The following is a 13,384-nucleotide window of genomic DNA, read 5'->3' as shown; positions in this document are numbered from 1 at the left end:
GTGTGTGTGTGTGTGTGTGTGTGTGTAAGCTTATTCAAATTTCCACTGCATTTTATTTTATTTTATTTATTTATTTTTTTAAAATTTTTATTTATTTATGATAGTCACAGAGAGAGAGAGAGAGAGGCAGAGACATAAGCAGAGGGAGAAGCAGGCTCCATGCACCGGGAGCCCGACGTGGGATTCGATCCTAGGTCTCCAGGATCGCGCCCTGGGCCAAAGGCAGGCGCCAAACCGCTGCGCCACCCAGGGATCCCTCCACTGCATTTTATTATAAATAGTAACAACGTATGTAGTAAATATATGTTATAAATAATTAAGGGCCTTCAGTAACACTGTTCAAAGTTCTGCTGAACTATTTTCACGTAGGATTCCTTCCCATATGATTTCTCTGGTTTTGTGTAAAATATAAGGCACAGATAAAGAGTCTTTTAAAATGTATTACGTTCATAATTCATGGCTAACAGTCTTCTTCCAATTTTATTATATGGATATTTTAGTAGAATTCTCTAGTTGAATGACTGCTAAAGACCTTTCTCCAAACTACTTATAATCAGAGCTGTTATCTCCAAAATGAATCATCTCATAGTAAGAAAGGTCTGGGATGTTTGGCAGTTACCTACCATAGCTGAAAAAACTTACATACACCTTGGACTGAGTAGTTCATCTTAATGTAAGATTAACAGAAATACACACATACATACAAGAATATTTATAGCATTTACAGCAGTATTTTTATTATAGCACAAAATTATAAAAAATACAAAAATCCATCCAGAGGATAAATAGTGGTATATTTTTAAAATGGAAGAGTAAACAATGAAAATGAACACATTACTGCCATATGCAATAATGTATGAATCTTAAAAATGTTGAGTGAAACAAGACACAAAAGAATTCATGATACATGATAAAACATACATAAAGTTTAAAGACATGCAAAGACATTACAAGTCAGGTACATGGTGAATTTGGGGAAGTAACAACTATTCTTTATTCCAAAGCATAAAAAGAAATATATTTCATATTTTCTTTTACAGAGACTGATGTTATACCATTTTGTATCTTGTGTCTGCATGTATTATGTTAAGTACTTTTTAAAAAAATAAATGGAATCAGCAGAACTTGAAAACTTAAAAATTAGCTTCATTTCTGATAGAGTTCAATAACAATGATCATATCTGTTATATATGCTAGTAAACAGTAGTTATGTAATTGGTACTTTAAGTTAACTATTACATTTGTGATTAAAATTACTTATTAAAATGTTTTAGCATGCTTTTTTTTTTAAACTAAAGTTTTACAATAACTTGGAAAGGCTTTACAAAGAAGTCACATCATTTATTGCATTTCTATGTTTTCTCCCTTGTGAGTTCTCTGATGGACAATGAGGTTTCTCTTATAACTGAAGGATTTACCGCACTCATTACAAATATAGGGTTTCTCCCCTGTGTGAGTTCTTTGATGTACAATGAGATTTGTCTTCTGGCGGAAGCACTTCCCACATTCATTACATTTATATGGTTTCTCTCCTGTATGAGTTCTTTGATGATGAATGAGATACGACTTCCTGCTAAAAGCTTTCCCACACTGAGGGCATTCATAGGATTTCTGTCCTGTATGTATTTTCTGATGTACAGTGAGAGTTGCTTTCTGGCGAAAGGACTTCCCACATTCATTACAAATATAGGGTTTTTCCCCTGTGTGAATTCTCTGGTGTAGATTCAGATTTGTCTTCTGACTGAAGGATTTCCCACATTCATTACATTCATATGGTTTCTCTCCTGTGTGAGTTCTGTGATGATCAATGAGGTATGACTTCATTCTAAAGGCCTTCCCACAATGAGGACATTCATAGGATTTTTCCCCTGTATGTGTTCTCTGATGTGCCACAAGGGTTGTCTTCTGGCGGAAGGACTTCCCACATTCATTACAAATGTAGGGTTTCTCCTCATTATGAGTTTTCTCATGAAGAGCAAGGGTTGTCTTTTGAGAGAAAGATTTTCCACATTCATTACAAATATAGGGTTTTTCCCCTGTATGAGTCCTTTGGTGTACAGTAAGGTTTGCCTTCTGGTGAAAGGACTTTCCACATTCTTTACAAATATAGGGTTTTTCTCCTGTATGAATTCTCTGATGTAGAGAGAGTGTGGTTTTCTGGCGGAAGGACTTCCCACAGTCATTACACTCGTATGGTTTCTCTCCTGTATGAGTTCTCTGATGCCGAATGAGATGTGATTTCAGTCTGAAGGCATTCCTACACTGTGGACATTCATATGATTTCTCCCCTGTATGTGTTCTCTGATGATCAGTGAGGGCGGTCTTTAGGCGGAAGGACTTACCACATTCATTACAAACAAAGGGTTTCTCTCCTGTGTGAGTTCTCTGATGGTCAATGAGATAGGACTTCCTTCTAAATGAATTTCCGCATTGATGACACTGATAGGGCTTTTCCTCTGTGTGAATTCCCTGATGAAGAATCAGTACTGACTTCCTACAGAAGGACTTCCCACATTCAGTGCATGTATGTTTCTTTTCAATATTGGTCGCTCTTCTCCTTTTATTATATTCAGATGGGTTTTCCCTTCTGTAAACTCTACTATGTGTCATTAAGCCTCCCTTTTTAAGGAAGGCTTTCTCACAGTCATTATATACAAATGACTGTGCTGGAGTTTCCACTTTATGATATTGCATAAGTACTTCATTATGACCGACAGCCCTGCCATGGTGATTATGGGATTTGACTCCAGATTGAGCTGTCTCTGCTTTAGTATTGAGAAGTGATTTCCCATATCCATTATACTCACCAAGTCGTTTTCTTGCAGGACTTAGATTACTGATGATTAATTCTGAAACATTTTTAAAAATCTTTCCATGGGTGTCATATTCAGGAGGTAGATTTTTTGAATGAATAAGATTTTTGCTTAAAGTAAATGTCTTTTCATATGCATTACTGTTCTCCTTAATCAGTTTTTTGTGATTGATGAATACAACTGATCTAGAAAACTTATCTTGGTGTTCCTTGAATTTCACTAAAAAGTCTTCCTCTTTCCAATTTTCTTCTACAAAAGAATATAATTAATAACAATTTGTGAATCTTCACATATTTGCTATGGAAAGAAGTTGTACTAGTGTCTACCACATGAGATCAAAAAAAGACCCAGATCAAATTACTCCCTGGCTGGGAAAAAATACAAAACCTAAAAACTGCCTCAGTGTGGCAAAGGATAAGAAAATTAAGCAATGAGCACTAGTAATTTCTGCACTTTGTACTAGGACTTCATATGGAAAGTGAAACAATTACACCAAGCAGTGAGAAGACGAAGAACAGTGAGAGACTGATATTTGGATAGGTGGATTCAGAAGTAATGAAGTGAACCTATCAAGAATAGTAAACTTTGGGGATCCCTGGGTGGCGCAGCGGTTTAGCGCCTGCCTTTGCCCCAGGGCGCGATCCTGGAGACCCGGGATCGAATCCCACGTCGGGCTCCCGGTGCATGGAGCCTGCTTCTCCCTCTGCCTGTGTCTCTGCCTCTCTCTCTCTCTCTCTGTGTGTGACTATCATAAATAAATAATAAAAAAAAAAAAAAAATTAAAAAAAAAAAAAAAAAAAAAAAAAAAAAAAAAAGAATAGTAAACTTTAAGTAGAATGGACAAGAAAAATTAGTAGAAAACTTGTTCAAGAAAAAAATTAGAGGAAGGATTAGTTTCGGAGAACACAGATCAGGGCATATATTTTAACACATTCATCTCTAGACTGTGAGGCAAAACAATAAATAATTGTTCCACTACCCTCTTCCATGTAGCTATCAGTGACTAATTTACCTTTCAAAGTACCAATTTCCTAGTGTTCAGAGACACCTTTTTTAAAAAAATATTTATTTTAGAGAGAAAGAGGGCACACACATGAGTTGGGGGAGAGGGAAAGAATCCTCAAGGAGCCTCCCCATTGATTGCAGAGCCTGATGCAGGGCTTGATCAAAGGACCCTGAAATCATGACCTGGGCCAAAATCAAGAGTTGGACATTCAACTGACTGAGCCAGCCAGGCACCCTTAGAAAGAGAATCTAGAGTCCAGGTTCTAATCCTCCCTATACTGGGAATCATTTTCTTTTGTGAGAAAAGAGCTAAGAAAACACTTCCAACAAGAACTTTAAAACTGACTAGAGATAGATTTGCTGGCATATTCATATTGCTATTTTAATCCTTTTAGGACTGTTCATTAACAAAAATCTCATGACCATCAATTATAACTATTCTTCTTTGCAGACTTATTTTTTTCAGGTTTAAAGAAAGACTGCTGCAAGTCTTTCCCAAATATAGTAACCTTTTTAAACTCTAGTATTCCAATATGGTGAACAAAATTAGATTGCTCATTCTCACTCTAAATCATTAACTTTAACCTTCATTTCTCCTTATAATTTTATAGCTGTATTTAATTTGTTACTTTGCAATCATCCACTTTCAGTAGAACAATGTTAAATCTAGATTCAAAAATCCAGGTTTCTTCCTTCAGTCCATTAAACTCAATACCAACATAAAAGGAACTTCCCCTGTAAGCAAGACTTTAAATCACCTAGATTCACTTTTTATATTCAAATTTTCAGAGTTGTTCTCATATCTGACAAATCTCACAGATAATAACAGTAAAGCCTCATATTTATTGCCTTATAAATATCTCACTTACTCCTAATCACACACTTTATGTTTTTTTAATCACTTGGCTTGCCTTCCAGTCTTAGAGAATCTTCAAGAAAATACTACCATTCCATGATATCAAAAACCCTTCACTTATTTCCCACCACTTTAAGCACTATTTCTTTATAACTTGAAAGTGATTATGGTCTAAGAAAATCATTTTATAACAAATCTTTTTACAAGCCTAATCAAGTCATAAATATTTAATGAAAAATGTAGCTTTTGATAGTAATCCTTTTTCATAGAAAGTAATACTTTATTGGCTATCTCCTTTGAATTCCTCTAAGTGTATATAAACAATGTGTGTCCAACCTAGATAGGTACTGTTTGGTAGAATTCAATCATTTCAATCAGAATCTATACGGCCCTGGCCTGAGCAGATACATCTGAAAGGAACTTACCAGTATAACCTTTCTGAATGGAGGAAAAACCTATTTCCCCTGTATAGCTCCACAGTTAATGAAGCAACTATAACAAAAAAGACTTGAGCAGAGGATCTTACCTTTGAGGGAGAGAATCCCTAAGCATAAACCACATATAATCGGGTATCAAATTACATAACCATATATAAAAGTTGTGTTTTAGTTAGTAGGTAGCATGGGAATTCAGAAAAAGGATATGGAGTAGTTAAGGAATAATTTATGGAAAAGAAATCTCAAGACTTAACTTAAAAGATATATAGTATATGAAAAGGAGAACACAATACAATGAAAAGTACAGACATTATGACAAATCACAGATGTGTGGAGAACACTGAGACTGGAACAAATGGTAATTACCAAGTTTTCCACAAGGGAGAGAAATAAAGTTGAAAAGACAGGATGAAGGCTTATTTTAGTAGTCCTTGAATGAAGAACTTCAATTTCATATAATAAATAATAGGGAAGGGATCCCTGGGTGGCGCAGCAGTTTGGCGCCTGCCTTCGGCCCAGGGCGCGATCCTGGAGACCCGGGATCGAATCCCACATCGGGCTTCCGGTGCATGGAGCCTGCTTCTCCCTCTGCCTATGTCTCTGCCTCTCTCTCTTTCTCTCTCTGTGACTATCATAAATAAATAAAAATTAAAAAAAAAAAATAAATAATAGGGAACAATAAATTGAAAGAGGACAAAATTACATCAAAGCCAAATGTTATTGTAGTCAAGACATGAAATAACGTAACATCATTTTGAATGACATCAGTGAAAAACGAAAATATGGGAAGACATAAATTTATCTCACAGGCTGATAAACATAATACAAATTGTGAAGAGATTCACAAGAGATGACAGAGATAGAAAAAGCTGCTACCATATGGTAAAAATAATATAATTTGAAAATAAACAATGGGGAAGAATTTAAAAGCTAGGGAAGTTCATGACTTTCATTTCTTTTTTTTTTTTTTTTTAAGATTTTATTTATTTATTCATGAGAGACACATAGACATGGAGAGACATAGGCAGAGGGAGAAGCAGGCTCCTCACAGGGAGCCTGTTGCAGGACTCAATCCCAGGACCCTGGGATTACAAACTGAGCTAAAAGCAGATGCTCAACCACTGAGCCATGCAGGCATCCCTTGACTTTCATTTCTAATATATTATCACAAAATAGGTGAAATGTTAGTGTGCAGAACTCCTGAAGTACTATAGTGAAGGTGGGAGAAATATGCTGAGTATGTTGTGTTAGAGACATCTACATAAAGAGTTTCAGTCCGCAGAATAGATGAGACTACTGTAATTTAAAGGTAGATCCCTTAAGGTCAAATCAGAGAAATAAGACTGAGAGTTTAGGGAAACAATATACATTAAAAAATATATGTATTAGTAACTATTACATGCCAGGTATTGTTCCAGACAATATGGCCAGTAATGAAGAAAACAGACTAAGTTGGAAATAATCACTAAAGGAATCAGGATAAGAATAAGTTAATGTTTTAACCCACACCAAGGGTTGATTTCAGGAACGATGATCAGTCATATAAAATGAACCACAAAAAGTTTGCTGGAAGAAAATGATAACTGTGGAAATATCAATCTGGACCAAGACCAGTGAGTTTTAAGATTAGCGGTTAGATTTGTGGTGAGAAGGGGAGCTTATTAGACTTAGCACAGAAAAAAAATCTGAGGTAATAGAAAGAAAGAAAAATAAAAAAAATGGAAAGTAACCGAGAAGAAAAATATTAACCAAGAATATTCTCTTCTTTAAAAATAGATTTAAGAATCCCTAAAAGAAATATATAAAATGGCAAGAAGATAAGAGACTGAGAAGGCTAGAAAAAGACACAAATCAAGAAAAAAGATCTGAAAGAAGAAAGGCTTATAGTAAATTCTGATTAAGAGTGGCAACTATCTTTGATAACATCAAGCAAACTAGAAAAGAATATATCAGGAGAGTGATATTTAAAAGTTTAAGTTTTTGTAGGCATGATGACCATTTCAAAGGTTAGAAGCCTTTAAAAAGACAAAATATTTCAAAGGTGCCACTCATCATGTGACCATTTTAAAATTTATTCTCCACTAGATTTCATCCACCTAAAGAGTCAGAAACTCACCTAGGCAGGTATGACCTGTAAATGATGTCCATGGCTCTTCTCCTCGTTCTAACTTGAGGATCACATCAGGTTTGGTCATGTGACACCCTGATCAAGAAAAATGTGAATTAAGTTGCTTAGGCTTTGATATTTTTGAAAAATTAGTAAACTATATTTTCAATACCACAAATTAAGATATTTCTTCATGTAAGAGTAAACTTAACACTCTGCTCTAGGTAAAGTACACAACTATCCTTTCTGTTAACAAATAATTCATCACCTCCTAAGCCTTAACTTCAAGGCATAATTCAGGCACTCTGAAAAGAAATGTATACTACTGAAAGTTTTGAAGGGAGTTTTTCTTACCCACAGAGATGAGATGGCAATAGTTTTCCAACATCACATCCATGTAGAGAGTCTTCTGAGCAGGATCCAGGTGTTGCCACTCCTCCTGAGTGAAGTCCACAGTTACATCTTTGAATGACACTGATGCCTGCAATGGATTGGAACTATGATCAGAATAAACTGACTAGATATTATAGACTACTTTTGATCCTGTTCCTTTGGGGCATTCATATGAATATAAAGAAAGCCAATCATTTTTGTTTTGTGATTTACATATAAGGGAAACAAAAGTGAAAGTAGAAGTACCTATCACTTAATTTATTTAATAATTAATTCTAAAAATATTTACATAAAGCCACTGTGTACCCCAAAACTGCATTAGTTTACTGGAGTTCCAAGATATACAAAACACTATTCCTGCATAGCCTCAAAGCAAGGAACACATACCTTCAAGAAAGTATGTATAAACATAAACCTGCTAGAAGGTGTTACAGGTACTACAACAGAAGAATATACAAGACGAAGTATATTACAAGGCCAGCACAATTAAGGAAGTAAAATTCTTCCCTGTCAAGATTAATGTGTTATGCAGGGAGAATATGGTTTTAAAATGCGTGGGAACAACTTCTGGCATCCAAAAAGAATATAGTGAATTGGTCAAGAAAATGATCCCTCAGATAATAATTATTTATAATTAACACAATACATACATCTGAACACAATAATGACAGATGGTACTGGAAAACAATCAAAGCACGCAAAAATTGAAGAAATTTTTATTTTTTATTTTTATTTATTTATTTATTAAAATTTTATTTATTTATGTATGATAGTCACAGAGAGAGAGAGAGAGAGAGAGAGGCAGAGACATAGGCAGAGGGAGAAGCAGGCTCCATGCACTGGGAGCCCAATGTGGGATTCGATCCCGGGTCTCCAGGATCGCGCCCTGGGCCAAAGGCAGGTGCTAAATCGCTGCGCCACCCTGGGATCCCCAAGAATTTATTTTTAATGGACAGCAACCACAATGAGTAAGAACTGTTCAATTCATGACTTTTTTTGCATAAAGGTACCAGAAATCCCACAGCTCTTGAGGCAGAATTGAGAGCTGGCAGATGAGCTAAAGATTTAGAAATAAATTCTTTAAAAAAAAAAAATTATTTCTAAAGTAAGCTCCATGCACAGTGTGTGGAGCCCAACACAGAGCTTGAATTTAAAACCCTGAAATCAGGGCAGCCCGGGTGGCTCAGTGGTTTAGCGCCGCCTTCAGTCCAGGGCCTGATCCTGGAGACCCGAGATCGAGCCTGCTTCTCCCTCTGCCTGTGTCTCTGCCTCTCTCTCTCTGTGTGTCTCTCATGAATAAGTAAAATCTTAAAAACAAAACAACCTGAAATCAACACTTGAACTGAGATCAAGGAATGCCTGGCTGACTGAGCTACCAAGGCACTCCTGGAAATAAATTCTTGAAGTGAGAGAACTACAGAAAGGATGAGAACCTGAGTATAAATGCTTCAAAAACTCCTGGGTGAGAGTTAAACTAAGCAATTGTTGGAGAAATCACAGAGGACTTGGGAAAAAGCAGACAAAAAGGAGTTTTGAAAAATTTCACTACACTTAGTGAGATTCTGAGATTTCTGCATTTTTGATAAATAGTATTACATAACCTGCTCATAGCTCAAGCAGAAGAAAACTGAAATCTTACTGGATGGAGGTGTCAGAAGTTGCAGCAAGAAATATAAGTGGTGGGCAGCCCCGGTGGCGCAACGGTTTGGCACCGCCTGGGGTGTGATCCTGGGGTCCCAGGATCGAGTCCCACATCAGGCTCCCTGCATGGAGCCTGCTTCTCCCTCTGCCTGTGTCTCTGCCTCTTTCTCTCTGTGTCAATGAATAAATAAATAAAATCTTTAAAAAAAAAAAAAAGAAATATAAGTGGTGAAACACTGGAAGAAAGAGACCTACAGAAAGTACGCCCTAAAATATAAGTGTAAACACTTACTAATTCCTTAATAAAGAGCTAAACTACATGAACACAAGGAAAACCTACATCCTTTCCCCAAGGAGGCTAAGGTCAAAAGCAGCAGGGGGAAGCTTAAAGAACTGAGCTGAAAAAAAAAAAAAAAAAAAAAAGAACTGAGCTGATATATTAGCTGCTTTACACTTGGAGGTGAGGGCAGAATTAAAGTTCGATGTCAAGCAAGTTAGTTGTCTGATAGAACCAATAATCCTCAGAAAAAAAGACATAACAGAATCAGATTACTATATTATTCATGACATCCAGGTTTCTAACAAAAATTACTAAACATACAAGCAAAACAAAAGAAGAGGAAGGGGAATATGGCCTATATTAAGAAAAGGCCAGGTATAGAAAGTAATCCCTAATGGGCCCCAATGTTGTTGTGCCAAAAAAAAAAAAAAAAAAAACAAAAAAACAACCCACCAAAAACGGCTTCAAAGCAGTTATTCTTAATGTGTTCAAAGAAGTAATGAAAAACCTGGGCATGGAAAAAGATATACCTAAAAAGTCAATACATGAATGAAAATTAACTATTAAAATGTATTTGATTGACACAAAATACAATGAATATAAAAACAGATGAATAAAAACAGCTTGGGGTGCCTGACTGTCTCAGTTAAGCATCTGACTCTTGATTTCAGCTTAGGTCATGATCTCAGGGTTGTGGGATCAAGTGGGGAGTCCATCTGAGATTCTCTCCCTCTCTACCACCCTTGCCTTCCCTAAAACTAAAAAAAAAAAAAAAAAAAAAAAAAAAAAAAAAAAGATTTTTTTTTTTAAAGCAGGTTAGGAGGAACTTGAAATGCACATAAGAAGTCAATTACAAAAGGCTGTTAATTCCAACTATGTGACATTCTGGAAAGGCAAAACTATGGAGACAGTTAAAAAAAAAAAGGATAAATAGGTTTAGCGCAGAGGATTTTTTAGAGCAATGAAACTATTCTGTCTAATAGTATAATGGCGGACATATCACTATATATTTGTCAAAATCCGCTGAATATATAAGACCAAGAGTGAACCTTAATGTAAACTACAGACTTTAGGAGGTAATGATATATTAATAATGTAGGTTCACTAACGAATGTACCACTTTGTTGCAGGATGTTGATAATGGGGAGGCTACTCATGTGTGGGGACGACGAGTAAATGGAAACTCTACCTTTTTTTTTTTTTTTTTTGAGAGACAGAGACATAGGCAGAGGGAGAAGCAGGCTCCCTGCAGGAAGCCTGATGCAGGACTCGATCCCAGGACCCCAGGATCATGCCCTGGGCCAAAGGCAGACGCTCAACCGCTGAGCCACCCAGGCATCTTTTTTTTTTTAAGATTTTACTTTTAAGTAGTCTATCCCTAATGTGGGGCTTGACCCCAATCTTGGATTAAGAGTCACATGCTCCAAGGACGGAGCCAGCCATGTACTCTAAAACTCTGTACTTTCTATACAATTTTGCCATGAACCTAAAACTGTCTTAAAATATATTTAAAATGATTAAAAAACAGGTTAGTTAAAGATACACAGATTGAAAGTGAGGGAATGTAGAACCATTTATCATGCTAATGGACATCAAAAGAAAGCTAGAGTAGCCAATTTTCAGGTAAACTCGATCTTTTTAAAAAATATTTAATTTATTTATTCATGAGAGAGAGAGAGAGGCAGAGACACAGGCAGAGACACAGGCAGAGACACAGACTCCTCACAGGAGCCTGATGGCGGCACTCGATCCCAGGACCCCAGGATCACAACCTGGGCCAAAGGCAGATGCTCAACCACTGAGCCACCCAGATGCCCCTCAGGTAACTAGATTTTAAACCAAAGATTGTAATAGGAGATGAAGAAGGCATTATTTCATAATAAAGAGGCCTATCCAACAAGATCTAGCAAGTGTAAATATTTATGTTCCCAATTTGGGACCACCCAAATATATAAATCAATTAATAACAAACATAAAGAAATTCACTGATAAAAATACAATAATAGTAGGAGATTTCTAACATGACTTACAGCAATAGAGAGATCATCTAGGCAGAGGATCAACAAGGAAACAATGGCTTTGAATGACACACTAAACCAGATGGACTTAACAGATATATTCAGAACATTTCATCCTAAAGCAAAATACATTTTTCCCAGTGCACATGGAACATTCTCCAGAATAGATCACATACATACTGAGTCACATATCCAGCTTCAACAAGAACAAAATAACTGAGAACATACCGTGCATATTTTCTGACTACAACACTATGAAACTTGAAGTCAACCACAAGAAAAAATTTGGGAAGAACATAAATACATGGAGGTTAAAGAACATCCTATTAAAGAATGAATGGGTTAACAAGGAAATTAAAGAAATTAAAAAAAAAAAAAAACAGACACATGGAAACAAATGAAAGTGAAACCTTTGGGATGTAGCAAAAGTGGTCTTAGGTGGGAAGTGCACAGCAAAAGTGGTTTTAAGTGGGAAGTGCATAGCAGTACAGGCCTATCTCAAGAAGCAAAACTCTCAAATACACAACCTAATCTTACACCTAAAGGAGCTAGAAAAGAACAGGAAATAAAGCCTAAAGCCAGCAGAAGAAAGGAAATAATAAAGATTAGAGCAGAAATAAATGATAGACAAAAAAACCTCAGACCAGATCAATGAAACTAGGAGCTGGTTCTTTGAAAGAATTAATAAAACTGATAAACACCTAGCCAGACTTATCAAAAAGAAAAGAGAAGACTCATCAATAAAATTACAAATAAGAGAGATCACAACCAACACCAAAGAAATACAAACAATTAAAAGAGAACATTATTAAAAATTACATGCCAAAAAAACTAGGCAATCTGGAAGAAATGGGTAAATTCCTATAAACATATAAACTACCAAATCTGAAATAAGAATAGAAATTTTGAACAGACCCATAACCAGTAAAGAAATTGAATCAGGAATCAAAAATCTTCCAAAAAACAAAAGTCCAGGGCCAGATGGCTTCCTAGGGGAATTCTACCAAACATTTATTTTTTTATTATTTTTTTTTTTTAATTTTTATTTATTTATGATAGTCACAGAGAGAGAGAGGCAGAGACACAGGCAGAGGGAGAAGCAGGCTCCATGCACCGGGAGCCCGATGTGGGATTCGATCCCGGGTCTCCAGGATCGCGCCCTGGGCCAAAGGCAGGCGCCAAACCGCTGCGCCACCCAGGGATCCCTACCAAACATTTAAAGAAGAGTTAATACCTATTTTTCTCAAACTGTTCCAAAAAATAGTACTGGAATGAAAACTTCCAAACTCACTCTACAAGGCCAGCATTACCTTTATTCCAAAACCAGACAAACACCCCACTAAAAAGGAGAAATATAGGCCAATATCCTTTTTTTTTTTTTTTAAGATTTCATTTATTTATTCATGAAAGACACAGAGAGAGGCAGAGACACAGAGACATGGGCAGAGGGAGAAGCAGGCTCTCCGAGGAGATCCCGATGTGAGACTTGATCTCAGGATCATAGGATCATGACCTGAGCCAAAGGCAGATGCTCAACCAGTCAGCCACCCAGGTGTCCCCTATGCCAATATCCTTGATGAATATGGACACAAAAATTCTCAACAAGATACTAGCAAACCAAATCTAACAGTACGTTAAAAGGATTATTCACCACGATCAAGTGGGATTTATTCCTGGGCTGCAAGAGTGGTTCGGTATTGCAAATCGATCAATGTGACACACTATGTTAATAAAAGAAAGGATAAGAACCACATGATCCTGTCAAAAGATGCAGAAAAAGCATTTGACAAAATACAGTATCCATTCTTGACAAAAAAAAAAAAAAAAAAAAAAA

The 13,384-nt window shown here is 36.3% G+C and overlaps 1 protein-coding gene across 16 annotated transcripts in view; it reads right to left on the bottom strand.

Moving 5' to 3' along the window:
* Positions 1-711: 711 nt before the first annotated feature.
* The window catches only part of ZNF567 (zinc finger protein 567), a 28,245-nt gene continuing 15,572 nt past the window's right edge, over positions 712-13,384 (bottom strand). For all 16 annotated transcript variants that reach the window (XM_035703649.2, XM_025421582.3, XM_035703661.2 and 13 more), the window contains 3 exons: positions 7,573-7,699; positions 7,228-7,314; positions 712-3,062 (listed from right to left, as the gene is read on the bottom strand). In XM_035703649.2, coding sequence (XP_035559542.1) covers positions 1,342-3,062; positions 7,228-7,314; positions 7,573-7,699 — 1,935 coding nt within the window. In that variant the 3' untranslated portion in view covers positions 712-1,341. The remainder of the gene's footprint in view (positions 3,063-7,227; positions 7,315-7,572; positions 7,700-13,384) is intronic.

Source organism: Canis lupus, chromosome 1 (assembly GCF_003254725.2).
Source record: "Canis lupus dingo isolate Sandy chromosome 1, ASM325472v2, whole genome shotgun sequence".
Lineage (NCBI taxonomy): Eukaryota > Metazoa > Chordata > Mammalia > Carnivora > Canidae > Canis > Canis lupus.
This window is presented reverse-complemented; position numbering and strand designations above follow the sequence as displayed.